Genomic DNA, 17,484 nt, shown 5'->3' with positions numbered 1-17,484 from the left:
GCGCATGTCATAGCGAACAATTGAACTCCCATTCTCTTGGTCAAGCTCCCGAGGGGACAATTTGCATATTAGGCTTTTATATGCATAGACTAGAGGCCCGGTGCACAAAATTCATGCACTGGGGGGGGGGTGTCCCTCAGCCCAGCCTGCACCTTCTCCAATCTGGGGCCCCTTGGTGGATGTCCAACTACCAGCAGTCAGACATCCCTCTCACAATCTGGGACTGCTGGCTCCCAACCACTCGCCTGCCTGATTGCCCCTAACCACTTCTGCCTGCCAGCCTGATCACCCCCTAACCACTCCCTTGCCAGCCTGATCGATGCCTAACTGCTCCCCTGCTGGCCTGGTCACCCCAAGTGCCCTCCCTTGCTGGCCTGGTTGCCCCAAGTGCCCTCCCCTGCTGGCCTGATCGCCCACAACTGCCCTCCCCTGCCGATCATCTTATGGCAGCCACCTTGTGACCACATGGAGATGGCCATCTTGTGTGAGTTGTGACAGTCAATTTGCATATTACCTCTTTATTATATAGGATAACTGTCAGTTTGTATTTCTTATATGGAGGCTTTAAAACAAATCCTCATGTTCTTTTGATGCTCAGTTACATTACTGACTTGTGGAAATGATTGGTAAGATCTAAATTCTGCCCCTTCTGGCTACAATATTTGGCTTAGTGGATAGAACATCAGCCCACGGATTGAATTGTCACGGGTTTGATTCCTGTCAAGGGCACATACCTTGGTTGCAGGCTCGATCTCTAGTGCTGGTGTGGAAGGCAACCAATGGATGTGCTTCTCTCACATTGATGTTTCTCTTTCCGTCTCTCCCCCTCCCTTCCACTCTCTTTAGAAAGCAATGGAAAAAATATATCCTCAGGTGAGGATTAACAAAAATAAAAATAAATTCTGCCCCTTCTGTTCCCCTGACCTTGCTCACTATCAATGACTTTCTCCTATTTTCCTTCACTCTGTCCCTCCTTGATGTTTTACTCAATCCTGCCCCCTTCCCTCTAGTACGTGTTTATCCCCTGCCCTCCATCCAGTGCCTTGTGACTGGGAGGGCGACTTCAGAGCCTCTAGCCATGACCCAGGCCAGACCAATGGCATAGGCGGTTCTGACAGTGAAGGTTCAAGGAGCAGGTGACATTGTGGCTTGTTGTCTAAGAAAAGGATCAGAAGCTTATAACTGACCTCAGGAAACCCTTGGGCATGTTGGCCCTGACACCCTTGGAATCCCGCTTGAACCCAGCAGGGAGTGTGGAGATGGGCTTGGAAAAGGCCCATAAAGCAGCCCTTCTCGGCTTTTGTTGTGGGCTCTGCTTGGCATGGATGGAACAAATATCTCTCAAATTGTTTCTCTCTCCCCACAGTATCCATGGCTTGCCTCTCTTAGGTCAGGTTAACACAATGAAGTCAAAAGTAGCACAGTTAACAATTTTACCACCAACTAAACCAGGAGCCAAAGGAAACAGGGGAAACCTCTTCAAAAACCAAGTACTTTTAAGCTGTAAGAGTGATGTGTGTTGATGTTAGGTGGTCAGTTTGATGTGGGTAATTAACAGTTACCATTCAGTTTGGCAGGAAACAGCTTTGGAGTGATCCTTTATCACATGTATTAGACACTGACATGGAGAAAGAAAGCAGAAGCCAGGATGCCGTGGCCCACAAGCATGGCCTGGTGAGGTCAGCCCCAGTGGTTTTATAAGCAGCTCCAAGCTTTGGATTCTGGGGCAGAGCCGGGGCTGGAGCTGGCCACCAGCTGAAGGGGCGCAGCCCCACACCAGTCCCCCACTTTCTGAGGTACCCAGGAGTTTGGAAGATAAACAGCCTAGCCCCTAAGTGTCTATATTCCCACCAATGTGCCCTTAGCTATAGATGAAGTAGGTGATTCTGGTGTTCTGTTTTTCACATTTATATATGCTAATTCACTCCTATTATAGTATTAACTATCTATTCTACCTCTTAAAAATTACCAAATATCTTATATAATAAATGGCTAATATATGCAAATCGACCGAACGTCAGAATGACCGGTAGCTATGGCGCACACTAACCACCACAGGGCAGACATTCAATGCAGGAGCTGCCCCCTGGTGGTCAGTATGCTCCCACTCGGGGAGCACCGCTCAGCCAGAAGCCCTGAGCCGGGCTTACGGCTAGCGAGCACAGCGGTGGTGGCAGGAGCCTCGGGAGCGGGCCTAAGCTGTCAGTTGGACATCCCCTGATGTCTCCCAGACTGCGAGAGGGCACAGGCCGGGCTGAGGGACTCCCCACTCCCCGAGTGCATGAATTTCGTGCACCGGGCCTCTAGCGTTTAATAATACCTTAATTGAATAACTTTGAGTTGGTTTCTATGCATAAAATCATTAAATATGTGACAAGCTTGCATCATTAAAGATTCGTTTAATCAAGGGACAACATTTTACTTATTTTTAAAATATATTTTTATTGATTTTGGAGAGGAAGGGAGAGGGAAAGAGAGATAGAAACATCAGTGATGAGAGAGAATCATGATCCGCTGCCTCCTGCACACCCTCCACTGGGGATCGAGCCCCCAACCCGGGCATGTGCCTTGACTGGGAATTGAACCATGACCTCCTGTTTCATAGGTCGATACTCAACCACTGAGCCATGCTGGCCAGGCAAAGGGCAATGTTTTAAGTAGTTCACTTCTCTAACACTTTTTAAAAACTCTTAACAATTTTCAAAAGTGCATGTTTATTATATATTTTCAAATTTAAAAGTACGAATGTATATGTAGTAAGAATTAAAAGCCCCCTCCAGTTTCGCATCTCTCTCCAGTAGTAACCATTGTGTTTTCTAGAACTTTTGCTATACATTCACACATATGATAGGAGTAAATGTGGGGTCGTTATCTTTTTTAAACGTAAATTGGATCATGCTGTGCATACTGCTACCCACCCAGCCTTTCTTACTTAACTAGACCCTGGGCCTCTTTCCTTATCAGTACATATAGATCCACCTCATTTTTATGATTTAAGACTATAACTATTTCACATTTCCCTAAGGATGCATATATTAGTTGTCTCACAAATTCTTGCTATTACAAGTAATGCTATCGTAGGTATTCTTGTATGCCTGTCATGTATCCCTATGTAAGCACATGTTTAACATCCAGGAAAATAGGATGTTCCTAAACCATGTGCACCCTACCCTTTTGTTTGCTGAGGTAATTGCACCTTAGTGCATTATCACATTTCTAATGAAAAGTTTTTCTATGTTGTAATTCCATGAGTTGATACTGCAAAGAAGAGTTAAATTTGAAGGTCAAGATCCTTTGAAAGCTTGTATTCCTAAGCTGATTTCTAAAGAGATTCATGTATGTAGTCAGAGTGACATGTCCATTTAAAGCAGGGTGGCTGACCCACGAGAAGCCAGAGAGGCAGGCAGCCAGCGGCTCTGTGCAGCGTCCAGACCCCAGCCTCTCCCACCCAGAGGGGCTGATGATAGGGCATGAGGTGGCGGACTCCTTTCTTAGCCACATACATGTCCACTTGGGAATTTAGATATTAAGATAAGCTGTAAATGATTCTATTGCCAACTTAATATGCTGCTTGTGCCAATTTGGTAAAATTTTAATAATTAGATTACTGACCAATTTAATCACATATTCACAAGGTGAAATGTGTCTTAAACACACAGCTTTCTGTCCTGAAAAGCATGGCACATGTTTTTGGCTGTGGGTTTTATTAGACACAAAATCCAGGTGACTGGTTTTAGCTTAGGGGAATGGAAAGTATGTTGCTGTGAGGCTTGACCTTTCAGAAAGTAGCCACTGAGACCACTGCTGTCTTTTCTCTTCTCAGTGCTCGGCCTGGTCCTTCCCATCTGGGCGATAGCGCTCATCTCCTTTGGCGTGGCGCTGTTGTTCGCCATTTTCGTGTGGTTCTTTGTGTGTCCATGGATGCGGAGGAAAATAGCAGGTAAGTGCTCTTTTATTTTTCTGATTTACAAAAGTGCTCCCAAGTCCCGAGACTTCAGATGTGATGCACAGTTACCCGTACTAACAGAGGGAAATGGAAGCATGGGTAACTCTAGAACACACACTGCGATACATGCCCAGGCCTTGTCTCCTGGTCCTGGCTCACACAGCAAGGCCCTAGCTGCCGTGGATACCTGGAAGTTACCTATGCCAGGAAGCTCTACCAGCCTGATGAAGAACATTAGTCATCTGGGAAGTGCAAGTTAATACCACACTAAGGCACCACTTCACACCGCAAGTAGAAAGACTAGCAATATCAAGTGTTGGTGAAGAAGTGGAATAACTTTATTTATGGTGAAATGTAAAGTGGTGCAGCCACTTTGGAAATTAGTTTAGCAGTTTCCTATGAAGTAAAGTATACACTTAGCATATGACCCAGTAATCCCACTTCTGGGTGTTTGTCCAAGAGCAATGAAAATGTGTGTTCATGAAAATACTTGTACACAAATCATTTGGTTGTAATTGCCCCAAACTGGAAATAACCCAAATGCTCATTAACAGGTTAATAGATAACCAAATTGTGGTCTGTTCATACATTAAAAGACTGCTGAGTAATACAGGAATGAACTGCCTACCACCGTGGGCACAATAGGACACACTTCACAGACCTTTCCCTGAGCAAAAGAAGCCAGATACAGAAGAGTCCATACTGTATGATTCCAGGGAAAATTAATCTATAAAAATTATTGGTTGCTGAGGCCAGTGCGGGGCTGCAGGAGACGGACTGCAAAGAGGCAGGAGGGAACTTCGCAGGGACATAAAAATGTACTGTCTTAATGCGGGGAGTGGTTATAGGGTATACTCCTATGTTGTCATGGGTCACCTACCTGAACATTCACAATGTATGAATTCTACTGTATGTAAGTTCTACCTCAGTAAAACAGTTTTTAAAGAAAGAAGAATATGGCTTAGAAAGCTGCCGGAGTTGTTTTCCTGTGTTAATAATTTTTGTTTTAATTACTATAAACTGGAGGCCTGGTGCACGAATTTGTGCATGGGTAGGGTCCCTTGGCCTGGACAGCGATCAGGGCCAGCTGGCCGGGGGTGGGGGGAGGGAGTGCGGAAGGTTGGCTGTGGGAGTACACTGACCACCAGGGGGCAGCTCCTGCATTGAGCATCTGTCCCTTGGTGATCAGTGCATCGTCATAGCGACCAGTCATTCGGACTGGTCGTAAAGGTCACTTAGGCTTTTATAGATATAGATATGCAAATATTCTCTCATTTAGATTATAAGCAATTTGAGGCCAATAGATCTATATGTACATTTCTTGTCCCCTGTAGTACATAAGAGAAATTTAGTTTAAAAAAATCTATCTGTCTGACTAGGTAGATACAGAGATAGAGAGATGATAGGGAGAGAGACTACGTGTGAGTGTCTTCAGCAGAGAAACCGAAAACATTTCCATCTCATTGCTGTAGGGGAGAGCTTAAACATTTGCTCAGGGAATTTTGCAAAATCATTACTTGAGTAGCACCACAGAACAGATTTGATTCAGAAGAGTGCTAGCGAGCTATAAAATAGCTTTTTAAAAATCTATTGTTTCTTTAGAAAATAAATGATTTTTCAAAGTAGGATCTTTCTGTTGTTGGTGGTGGGGGGTTTTTTTGGTTTTTTTTTAGAAAAATGATTTACTTGTTTCTTAAGATTTAGTGACCTGAAGAATTCTGAAACCAATAATTTATTGAACAGAAGAAAACCAAACAGACTATAACAATATCAGTGAAGACAAAAAGGATAAACATTTCAGTGATTCTGAGGTTAGTTTAAGAAAATAGAAGGTGAGCCCTAGATGGTTATAGAATTGCAGAATGCTATCCTGTACAGGGACCCTGGGAATCAGATATGACCCTCTCTGTTTTGCTGGGTTTTGATGAGATAATTCAGGCCCTACACCCCCATCTTTTCCTCAGTAGCTGAATTTTCTGGCCTAAGTTTTCCAGACAATCGATTGAACTCTCCACTTCATTTTCTCTGTCTAGCTGTTACGTTTTTGTTTCATTTCCAAAGTAAGTACTGAGGTATAAAGATATTCATTTTTTTATATTTATTTTTTAATAACAAGAATTCTTACAAAATTTTCAGCTATGACTGTACTTTCTTTAGGCAAATTACGAAAAGAAGGTGCTTTATCGCGAGTCTCTGATGAAAGCCTCAATAAAATTCAGGAAGCGGAATCTCCCGTATTTAAAGAGCTCCCTGGTGCCAGGGCCAGTGACGACAGCACCATCCCTCTCACGGGGTCGGCTGGGGAGACATCTGTGGCCCCAGAAGGCACATCCGTGGTCAACCACCCCCGGGTGGCTTATGGTAAGACCAGAGGAGGGCTCGGGTTTGCATGGTGGCGGCGAGCCATTCCTCAGGGTAAGCAGTGGGGCCTGCATGTGCGTCGCTAGGTTTCAGGGCACAGAAGTGTCCCCGTTTTATGTTTTGAGAAAACCCAGAGACTCAAGAGGCCTCAGGAGACCGGCCTTCTGTCAGCAAGAGAATTCCTCTCGTCCTGTGCTTTCCTTCCAGGAACTACTTGCAGCCCATCAGGCGCCAGGGCACGCTCAGCTACGTGTGCGTGTTTGGTGGTGCAGCTGCCTCACTGCTAGAGGCTGGCTCATCCAGCTTCGTCAGGGTGCCTCCCTCGTAAAGGCGCAGAGAGAAAGCCAGAATTGGAGCCAGGGCCGTCGTAGAATCACAGAAACCTTAGAAAACATCAAGCCTGTCCTGGCGTGTCCTTTTGTCCATAAAGTTTGTAGACGACGGTGGGCGAGCACCAGCCTCAGCCTGGCCTGTCAGGGCAGCTTCCTACCTCCCTCAAGGTGGGGCCTGGCACCCGCTCTCCTAGGTGTGGCCTCAGACTTGGCCCCAGAGGAAGCAAATTCATGTTGCCCACAGATCTGACAGATACTGCCTTCGACAGTCACGTTGGCCTTTTCACGTGCACCTAGAATATCCGCCCACAGGAAGCTGGGCTTTGCCCCATATGTATGAAGTTTTCTAAAGTAAGTTCCTTACAGGGATTCTCCCTTTACCAGTTACTAGAAACAGGAAGGAATGCTGCAGTAATTTCTGGAAGACTCTTTTTAAGAGAAAAATAGTGTCACTTTAAAAATACCTTATTATTAGCTTTACCTTTTTGTCGTATGTTCACTAGTTTCCTTTTTTATTTTAACCATATTACATGTCCTTTATAGTCAGTCCACTTAGAAAATAAGGCATGTGGGAAAAAATTTACATCACCCATAATCCAGCCTTCCAGAGATTAGCATCATGAAACAATGGGGAGTATTTCCTCCCAGACGTGATTTCTGTCCATAAGGCTAGAAAATGAGGCTTCTGTCTAACGCTTTTCAGGAAGGGCACTTTCCATGACTCACGGCTCCACAAAATCGCCCATCTCCAATGGCACATTCGGCTTTGATGGCCACACGAGGAGCGACGGCCACGTGTACCACACGGTCCACAAAGACTCGGGGCTCTACAAAGACTTGCTGCACAGAATCCACACAGACAGGGGCTCCGACGAGAAGCCCGCCCCGGAGAACAACTACAGGTTCCTGCGGCGGAACAACAGCTACACTTGCTACACGGCGGCCATCTGTGGGATGCCGGTGCACTCGACCTTCAGAGCTGCTGACCCGTTGCCTGCCCCCGAGGACAGTGAGAAGCTGGTGGGTGACACCGTGTCCTATTCTAAAAAGAGACTTCGCTACGACAGCTACTCCAGCTACTGCAATGCGGTAGCCGAGGCTGAGATAGAGGCAGAGGAGGGAGGTGTGGAGATGAAGCTGGCGTCTGAGCTGGCAGATCCTGCCCGGCCTCGAGAGGACCCTGGGGAAGAAGAAAAAGATGAGAAAGACACATCCGAGGTCCACCTCCTGTTCCACTTTCTGCAGGTCCTTACTGCCTGCTTTGGATCCTTTGCACATGGTGGCAATGATGTGAGGTAAGGATACTCGTTCATTCACCAAGTATGTACTGAGGGGCTGTGTGTGCCAGGCACTGTTCTGGGAGCCAGGATACAGCAGCAAACAGGGAACAAAAATCCCTGCCATTCCTGGTGGGGGTGGGCACACACAGTAAACAGGTAAATGAAATAGCACTTGTAATGTAATAGGCTAGACAGTGATGTTAAAGGGAAAAGTAAACTGGAAAGGAGATTGGAGCTGCTGGGGATTGCAGTGCTGGATAGACTGCTCAGGTAAGGGCTCACTTAGTGAGATCTGAAAGGGTGAAGGGACCCAGCCATGTGAGCATCTGCAGGAAGAGCAGTTCAGGAAGAGGGAACAGCAGGTGCAAAGGCCTGAGCTAGGAATATGCCCGGTGTATTCTAGGAAGAGCAAGGAGGAGCAAAGAGGGAGAGTGTAGGCTGTAAGGTTATCAGATCATGGAGTCCCAGAATATGTAGAGAGACTCTACTTCTCTTTTTACTAGCTAGATAGCTAGTGACAAGTCACTTGATTTTCCCAAAGCCTCAGTATCCCAACCTGTAAAATGGAGCTAAAACAAGTACCAACTCTCATGGGGTTTTCATGAGATGCTTTATATAATGTGCTTAGGACAGTGCTCCTCCTGTAACCAGTATCTATGCATTGTCACTATTACTGTTATTTTAATTATTATGCAGGGCTAATGTTTCTATCCAAATCAGGAAAACATGCTATTCTTGCTTCTTTTTTAAAATTTAATCCTCACCTGAGGATATGCTTATTGATTTTAGAGAGGGAAGAAGGGAGGAGAGAGAAACATTGATGTGAGAGAGAAACACTGATTGGTTGCCTCCCGTACATGACCAGACCCGGGATAGAACCCACAACCTGGGTATGTGCCCTAACCAGGAATCAAATCCACAACTTTTCAGTGCACAGGACGACGCTCCAACCAACGGAGTCACCTGGCCAGGGCCTAATGTTACTTTTCGTTGTTGTTGTTAATCCTCACCCGAGGATATTTTTCCATTGACGACTCTTTTATTTTTTTAAAGAGAGTGGAAGGGAGAGACAGAGAGAGAGAAAAACATCAGTGTTGTGAGAGAGACACATAGATTGATTGCCTCCTATGTGTGCCCAACCGGGGACAGGGATCGAGCCTACAACTGAGGTACATGACCTTGACCAGAATCAAACCCAGGACCCTTCAGTTCACAGGCTGGTGCTCTATCTACTGAGCTAAACCTGCTAGGGCTGTTGCATTTTTATTGCCCAGTTACATGACTCTCCGCTTTACAGCCATGGGTTTCTATGCACTGCCTATCCGTGTACAACTGCATTTCTGTTCTTTTTTTAAAAAGTTCCACCAGACAAGAGGCCTGGCCATCTTGTGTGTTGCAGTATTATATAGGTGCTGCCATGTTATTTTAATCAAGGCACCATGTTCTGTCTTGTCTTAATTTTTTGACTGCCCCTCCCCGGACCTAACCTCTTTCCTCCTCCTTATCAAGAATTGTAATTGGAGACCTGGTACTGGTGAAGTGTTATGAATTGGGTCCCTGTCCTTCAGCAGTTTAAACTCCAGTTATGGAGATAAGAAATACATACAAATGGGAAAGTAAAAAACCACCCAAAACAGTATTTCAGGGCCAAAGAAGGAGTTGAGACAGTAACTGCTACAGCTTCCCAGAGGTTAGCACACTTGCTTACAATTTGGGGTTGGTTTTGAAGCTTTTGAGTAAGGATGTGGTCTGATACAAGCAGTGTCCTAGAAATAATACTGTAACAGTAACGAGAGGGCTTCTATTTATTCACCAAAAGGTTATTAAGTTCATAGCAGGCCTCTGTGCTGAACCATTTGTAACTGATTCTGATCCTTCTCAAAACAGCCCTTTGAGGTCATCAGTGATATTAATCAAAGACAGGGAATCAGAATCTCAGAAACGTGACATTTCTTGCCCAGGATAACACAGCTAGAGAGAAGCAGACTTGAGAGCCGGTTCTTTGTGACTTGCAGCCCACACTCTGTCTACAAAGTCTAGACTGGGATGGGAGGAAGAGACTGGAGCTACAGAAGTCGTTAAAAGCCTGTGTGTAGTTCCACATATAAGGAACTTGGAAGTTGTCATACTATCCTAAAAACAAGTGAAAAGCTGAACAGACTACAAAATCAACAACTCTTTTTGGATCTGGAAGAGAGAAGAGGACACAGGGCAAACCACTGCCCCCAGGATTGCAGATACAGTCAAATACATGGAGTCACGAGTGGACGCTGCTGTGGGAACCAGTGCCCGGTGGGAAAAGCTGAACTGTAAGATGAACCCTAGAGGCTCAGTGGAGACAAGGCTGAGACTTAAAGACTCCAGGGGGACCAACCTAGTGGTAGAAACAGTTGAAAAAAGAAGTATAAGCAGTACACTAGCAAAGGAGAGAAAATAGAATCATATAAAATGCTCACTTAAGACAAAATGGAACAAAAAACAAGGGTAACAAATAGAAAAGAGTAAGAGATATGATAGATATTAATCCAACTATGTAAAAATCACTTTGAACGCCAGTCGTCTACATGTACCAGTTAAAAGACACAGATTATCAGACTGGGTCAAAAAACAAAACCCAACTATATTTTGTTTATAAGAAACCCACTTTTAAATATAAAGACACATTCAGGATAAAAGTAAATGGAAGGAGGAAAATATACCATGCTAGCACTAAGAAAGCATAAGTAGCTAACTATATTAATTTCAGACAGAGCAGACATGAACAGATTCAGGAGGCAGAAAATCAGTAAGGACATAGTTAAACTCAATAATACCATTAGTCAACTCTGTATCATTTATATCTGTAGACTTTGACAGGTGAATTCACATTCTTCTCAAGCTCACATGAAGCATTCAGAAAAATAGGCCACATTCTGGACCATAAAAAAACTTTGATACATTTAAAAGAATAGAACTAATAAATGTCTGCTCTCAGACCACAATGAAATTAAGCTAGAAGTCAATAACAGAAAGATAACTGGAAAATCCCCAAATATGTAAAGATTATATAAAACACTTGTAAATAACACATGGCTCAAAGAAAAAACATCAAGAGAAATTTTTAAATACTTTAAACTAAATGAAAAAACAAACCCATCAATATTTGTGGGATATGGTGAAACTGCTTAGAGGGAAATGTATAGCATTGAATAAATATTGATTTTTTTTTGTTCTTTCCTAATATAATCTAAATATTCATCCTAGTAAACTTGAAAAAAAAAGAGCAAATCAAATCCAAAGTAAGAAGGAGAAAAATAATAAGAATTAGAACAGAAGTCAATGAAATTGAAATCAGAAAATCAGTGAAATGAAAACCTATTTTTTTGAAAAGATCAATAAAGTTGATAAACTTTAGCCAGGCTAAATGAGAAAAAAAGAAAAAGAGAACACAAGTTACTAATATCAGAAATGAAAGAAGAGACATCATTACAGATCCTATGGATATCAAAAAGATAAAGCAGAACTATCAACAATTCCATGCCCACAAATTTGATGACTTAGATGAAATTGAACCAATTCCTTGAATGAAACCAGCTGCCAAAACTTATAGGAAATAGACCTATACCTATTAAAAAATCAAATCAATGATTAATCTTCGAAAACAGAAAGCACCGGGCCCAGATGGATTCACTGGTGAATTCTGCCAACATTTAAGAAAGAGATTATACCAATTTCCTACAATCTTGTTCAGACAATAGAAGCAGAAGAAATACTTCCTAACTCATTGTATGAGGCCAACACTTCCCTGTTACCAAAACCAGACAAAGACATTACAAGAAAAGAAAATTACAGACCAATATCTCTCATGCACATAGATGTAAAAATCCTCAACAAAGTATTAGGATATAGAATCCAACAATGTATAAAAATAATTATATACCATGACCAAGTGAAATTTATTTCAGGTTTTCAAGGCTGATTCAACATTAAAAATTCAATTAATGTAATCCATCAAATTTTTTTTTTAAAAAATCACATGGTCATATGAATAGATCCAGAAAAAGCATTTAACAAAATCTACCACCTATTTTTAATTTAAAAACAAAAACACATTCAGTAAACTAAGAATCGAGGGCAACTTCCTCAACTTGATAAAGAATATCCAAAAAAGCCTCCAACTAATCTCATATTTAATGATGAGAAACTCAGCTTTCCCACTATGATCAGGAACAAGGCAAGGATGTCTCCTTTCATCATTGCTTTTCAACATTATACTGAAATTCTAGCTAATGTTATAGGACAGGAAAAGGAAATAAAAGGTATACTGATAGGGAAGGAAGAAATAAAACTGTCTTTGTTCACAGATGACATGATTGTCTATGTAGAAAATCTGAATTAATAAAAACTTCAGCTAATAAGCAACTATAGCAAGGTTGCAGGTTATAAAGTTAATATACAAAAATCAATCATTTTCACACATACCAACAGGTGGAATTTGAAATTTAAAACACAGTACTGCTTTTTTTTTTTTTTTTTTTTTTTTTTTGGCCAGAATTGCCATCTTCCAGTAATTCGCCAAAATGACTAACACAAAGGAAAGAGGAGAGGCACCCGCTATATGTTCTATAGGCCTTTTAGAAAACGTGGAGTTGTTCCTTTGGCCACCCACATACGTACGAATCTACAAGAAGGGTGATCTTATAGACATCAAGGGAATGGGCACTGCTCAAAAAGGCAGGCACTGCAAAACCGGAGGAGTCTACAGTGTCGCCCAGCATGCGGTGGGCATTGTGTAAACACGTTAAGGGCAAGTTTCTTGCCAAGAGAATTAATGTACGTTTTGAGCATATTAAGCGCTCTAGGAACCGAGATAGCTTCCTGAAAGAAGAAATCCAAAGAGAAAGGCACCTGGATTCAACTGAAGCACCAGCCTGCTCCACCCAGGCCCAGAGAAGCTTACTTTGTGAGAATGGAAAGGAGCCTGAACTGCTGAACCCATCCCCTCCGAATTCATGGTATAATAAGTGTAAAAACGGACCTCGGAAAAAGGAGACTTATGTAATACTTTAAACAATAAAGAATTTAAATTAAAAAAAAAAAAAAAATAAAAAAAAAAAAAAGGACCTCGGTGTTGATAAAAATGTTTCTCTTAATTGAGTAGAAGTGTGGTATCCCCTCCCCCAAAAAATATTTAAAGAAAACTTTGTGTCCTTAAAAGAATAAATAAAAAATAAAACAATACTATTTATATTAGCAACCCTAAAAATGAAACACTTAGACATAAATCTAATAAAATATGTAAAGATCTATATGTAGAAAAACCACAAAACTGATTAATGAAATCAAATAAGAATTAAATAAAAGGAGAGATTTTTTTCATGTTCAAGGATAGGAAGACTCACTATTGTCAAGATGTCGAGTCTTCCCGTCTTGGGGATGTTGATAATGAGGGAGGCTATGTACGTGGGGGGAGGGAGGACAGAGTTTATGTGGGAAATCTCTGCACCTTCCCTTCAGTTTTGTTAACCCTTAAATTGCTCTAAAGGAATGAGGTCTAAGTTACAAGTTTTTTTTAAAAAGAAGCTGTAGCATCTCTCCAAAAAGTCAGTGTGTGGCTGCCAAGGGCCCGAGTGATGATAGCAGGTTTAGGGGAAAGGACGGAGCACCTGCATGGGTCCCGAGCTCATGTCCCAATCGGCCTCCTGCTAGTGACCTGACTTCAGTGCCGGTTTCTTCATCAGTAAAATGGGAGTGACAGTACCTAGTTTGCAGGGTGGATGTGAGAACTAGTGACTAGCCATATGTGTGATCCCACAGTGTGGGGCCCGAAACTGGTGGCTGATCTTAGTGGCGGAGCTGGCAGTGAAAATGAAAAGAAAGGGGAAAAGAGGAAGAGAAAAAGAACTTGATTTTTGTGTCCACTTCTTGTGATTTTTCAGTACTTGTGAAAAATTAATAAATCACATGCCCATTAAGATGGCTACTATAAAAAACACACCAGAAAATAACAAGTGTTGGCAAGGATGTGGAGAATCTGGGACTCTGGTGCAGTTAGTGGAATGTAAAATGGCGCAACCGCTATGGAAAACAGTCTGGAGGTTCCTGAAAAAATTAAAAATAGAACTACCTTATGATCTAGCCATCCTGCTCTGGTGATTTAATCAAAAGAAATGAGAGCAGGGTCTCAAAGAGATATTTGTACACCCATGTTCATTGCAGCATTATTCACAACAGCCAAGAGGTGGAAGCAACACAAATGTCCATCAGTGGCTGAGTGGATAAAGAAGATGTGGTATTTGCATACAGTGCAATATTCAGCCTCGAAAAGGAAGGACATTGTAACTCACGCTACAGTGTGGATGAATCTTGAGGACATCATGCTACATGAAATAAGTCAGTCTCAAAAGACAGATACTGTATAATTCCACTTACACAGGAACCTAGAGTAGTCAAATTCATAGAAACAGAAAGTAAAATGGTGGTTACCAGGGACTGGGAGCAAAGGGCAAAATAGTTATTATTGTTTAATGACTATACAGTTTTAGGTTGCAGGATGCAATAGTTCAGAAGATGTTTCACAACAATGTGAATATATTTGACACTACTGAATTGTACTCTTAAAAATTGCTAAAATGGCAAATTTTCTGTTAATTTTTTTACCACAACAAAAAAAATTGGATAAATCACTTTGATCACCACTGGATTATACATAGGCAAGCCATAAGTACAGTAAGCAGGGCTACCCCAAGACTGAGAAGTCCCTGCATGTTGTGTACAGTGTCATTTGTCCGTACAGTGTTTGTATAATTCATCTAGTTTTTTCTCTCTCCCAGTAATGCCATTGGTCCTCTGGTAGCTTTGTGGCTGATTTATGAACAAGGTGGAGTCCTGCAGGAAGCACCTACTCCCATCTGGCTGCTGCTTTACGGAGGAATTGGAATTTGTACGGGGCTCTGGGTTTGGGGAAGAAGAGTGATCCAGACCATGGGGAAAGACCTCACTCCAATCACGCCATCCAGGTAAGCCCGGGTGCAGGCCGGATCCGCAGGGCTGGTCCTTTGAGGCCCAAGCAGAGTTGACATCCTCTTGTGCTGCTTTTATGCCCTGAACCCCTCAGCTCAGCCAGTCTGCTGGGGGTTGCAGTGAGCAGGGGGCAGAGGGTAAGCAAACCCCACCTTTGCATGGCCTCCCTCATGCACTCTTGGGCCCCCATCCGCCTGTGGCACTGAGATGAGGAAGAGAAAACGAGAGGGTGGGAAGACAGAAGGAAGGAGAGGCTGAAGCAGAGCAGGAGGGAAGAGAAACAGAACCCTCCCAGGAGCCCCCATTTTCTCCCACTGGTGGTCTCACCCAGCATGAGCTCTGGAGAGCAAGTGGGGAGGCCGGGGATGCAAACCACACCCATGGCCCAGGGCCTGCCTTTCCCCAAAAGTCTCCGCCACACCAGCTCCACCTAGCGGACAAAGCAGCCCTCACCTGCCACCCCCCTGAGGTTACTTTGTGCTTCCTTCCTTCCTTCCCCTCACACCTCTGCCCTAGAGGTGGGGTCCGAGATTCGTGGTTTTCTCTGAGGTCCCGTTGTCCTTTTCACTCATCTTTACTAGATTAAGGAACGTTAGAAGGATACAACTAAAACTTGGAACTACCAATTGTAAGAAATCTTTTCCTTCTTGAAATGAATTTTAATGATTCTTCTATAAGATTGACTTCAAGAAAAATTAATCATCTGAGAAAAAATACACTTTTTTTGTAATAAGTACACATTTTTTAAATACGAGCACAGTTTTCCGTACGCCACTTTAGAAATGAGTAAGGGACCATTTTTACACAGCAGGAATTTCTGACCCAGTTACTACAGTGTGTGGGTTTTGAAAACCTAGCAGAAAAACAAGGCTATTCGGGGCTGTCAACAATGTAAGCAGAGCCTTCGTGTGAATCGCTGCCATTATGCAGCAGTTTCTAGTTCTATTGATGTCATCTGGCCCAGTCAGGAGTCGGCAGTCAATTCAAAGAATGTCCTGGTGAGACTTTGGCTCCCCGGGGGTGTCCGTGAGGCCCATACAAAGGGCGCCTGTGATGCGTCTCCTGTCTCCCTCCCACAGCGGCTTCACCATTGAACTGGCCTCCGCGTTCACGGTGGTGATCGCCTCCAACGTGGGGCTTCCTGTCAGCACCACTCACTGCAAGGTAGGCCCCCGCCAGCGCCTCCTTTCTTCGGGCTGCTGGGATCGGTCCATCGTCACCCAGTGAATCGGAGAAAAGCTGGTTGCGCTTTGTATATTGTCGTTTGTGAAAAGTCATCTGCGGGTTTGCTGGGTGTGCATTGTTGGATGTGGGGCGATTGCTTTTCTCAGACTATCCCTCTCAACCTTCCCGCTCGGCAGTGTGACACCTTCGGTTGTGCACTTGGCTTTTTCAATGCATGCCTGGCGAGAGCCTCCCGCCTCAACGTGTGCTTCACTTTCCATGTGTCCTGTCTCTCTCATTGTTTCCACAGTGATTGTGCATTGAAGTCATGTGTGCGCTAACCATACTCCTAGGCTCAAATGGGGGCATGCCACTCAGTGCCCACCCATTGCAGGGGACTGGGAGTGGACAGTGGAACTAGAGATAAGCAGAAATCATCTCAATGGAATTGTAAGACACAGTTGTTTCAGTTCTTTTTCCTTATCTGATGGTCAAAGTGACTGTATTGCCTTAGAGTAAATTCCAGAGGAGGGGTGATGCTTACTATTGCTCACAGCCAATGCTGTAAAACTCAGGCCTGTGCAAGAGGGAATTCCTTGCTTTAGGACTGGAATGTTGGAGCTGTAAGGAACCTTAAAGACTGATGAAGAGGAGACGGGCTCCGTGAGTTTCGGGGAGTCATCCGAGGTCACTCCGGGTGCAGCCAGGACTAGAACCCAGGTCTGCAAAATTCCCAAAACATCTTCAATGGGACTCCTATTGACAGAAGTATTCCCTAACTTCAACAAAGCAAAGTCCCTCCAGATTTTTCCTACGTTCATTTGCTTGCATCATTCAGGAAAAACTCATTCATACCTGCTGTGTGTGAGGTACTGTTCTAGGCACCAGCAAATGACCTGGCCTTCTACATTTATACACAAGCCAGTGTGTTTATGAACAAGTGCAAATGACTGAGTGATTTAACTGTTAGGGCCAGGCAGCTTTTCTGGGAGTCTTCGAGTGGGCCAGCTGATAAAGCTAGCTCTACCCCATGGAAGGTCAGCCTTATGGGAGAGAGTTGTTTATTTTCTTGTTTCTTCTTTTGCTACAAAATAACTTCAAGTTCCACACATTTTCATTGTAAAAGTTATTTCCACTTACTGAGCATATATGGAGTGTCAGGCACTGTGTTTAGTGCTCTATACTATGTGCAAAGTATGTCATTTAATCCCTACAGCAATACTTTGAAATTGGCACTGGTGTTCCCAATCCTATATAATAAGAGGCTAATATGCAAATTGTCCCCTCGACCAGAGGGCGGGGCTGGCCGGCCAACCATCCATAGCCCCTCCCCCCAGCCGGCCCCACCTCCAATCGGCCCCCCCACCCCAATCGGGTGCAGGGCCAGCTGGCCAATCGC

General features: G+C 43.6%; 1 protein-coding gene across 7 annotated transcripts in view; it reads left to right on the top strand.

The window, feature by feature from the left end:
- SLC20A2 (solute carrier family 20 (phosphate transporter), member 2) overlaps positions 1 to 17,484 on the top strand; it is a 93,769-nt gene that overhangs the window by 67,783 nt on the left and 8,502 nt on the right. For 6 of the 7 annotated variants that reach the window (XM_005856472.2, XM_005856471.2, XM_005856474.2 and 3 more), the window contains 5 exons: positions 3,824 to 3,940; positions 6,104 to 6,307; positions 7,343 to 7,934; positions 14,732 to 14,917; positions 16,001 to 16,085. In XM_005856472.2, coding sequence (XP_005856534.1) covers positions 3,824 to 3,940; positions 6,104 to 6,307; positions 7,343 to 7,934; positions 14,732 to 14,917; positions 16,001 to 16,085 — 1,184 coding nt within the window. The remainder of the gene's footprint in view (positions 1 to 3,823; positions 3,941 to 6,103; positions 6,308 to 7,342; positions 7,935 to 14,731; positions 14,918 to 16,000; positions 16,086 to 17,484) is intronic. The other variant, XM_014536634.1, reaches the window with a different exon arrangement.

This window comes from Myotis brandtii, unplaced genomic scaffold (genome assembly GCF_000412655.1).
Source record: "Myotis brandtii unplaced genomic scaffold, ASM41265v1 scaffold103, whole genome shotgun sequence".
NCBI classification, from domain to species: domain Eukaryota; kingdom Metazoa; phylum Chordata; class Mammalia; order Chiroptera; family Vespertilionidae; genus Myotis; species Myotis brandtii.
Note: the sequence above shows the minus strand (reverse complement) of the source record. Positions and strands in the feature narration are given on the sequence as shown.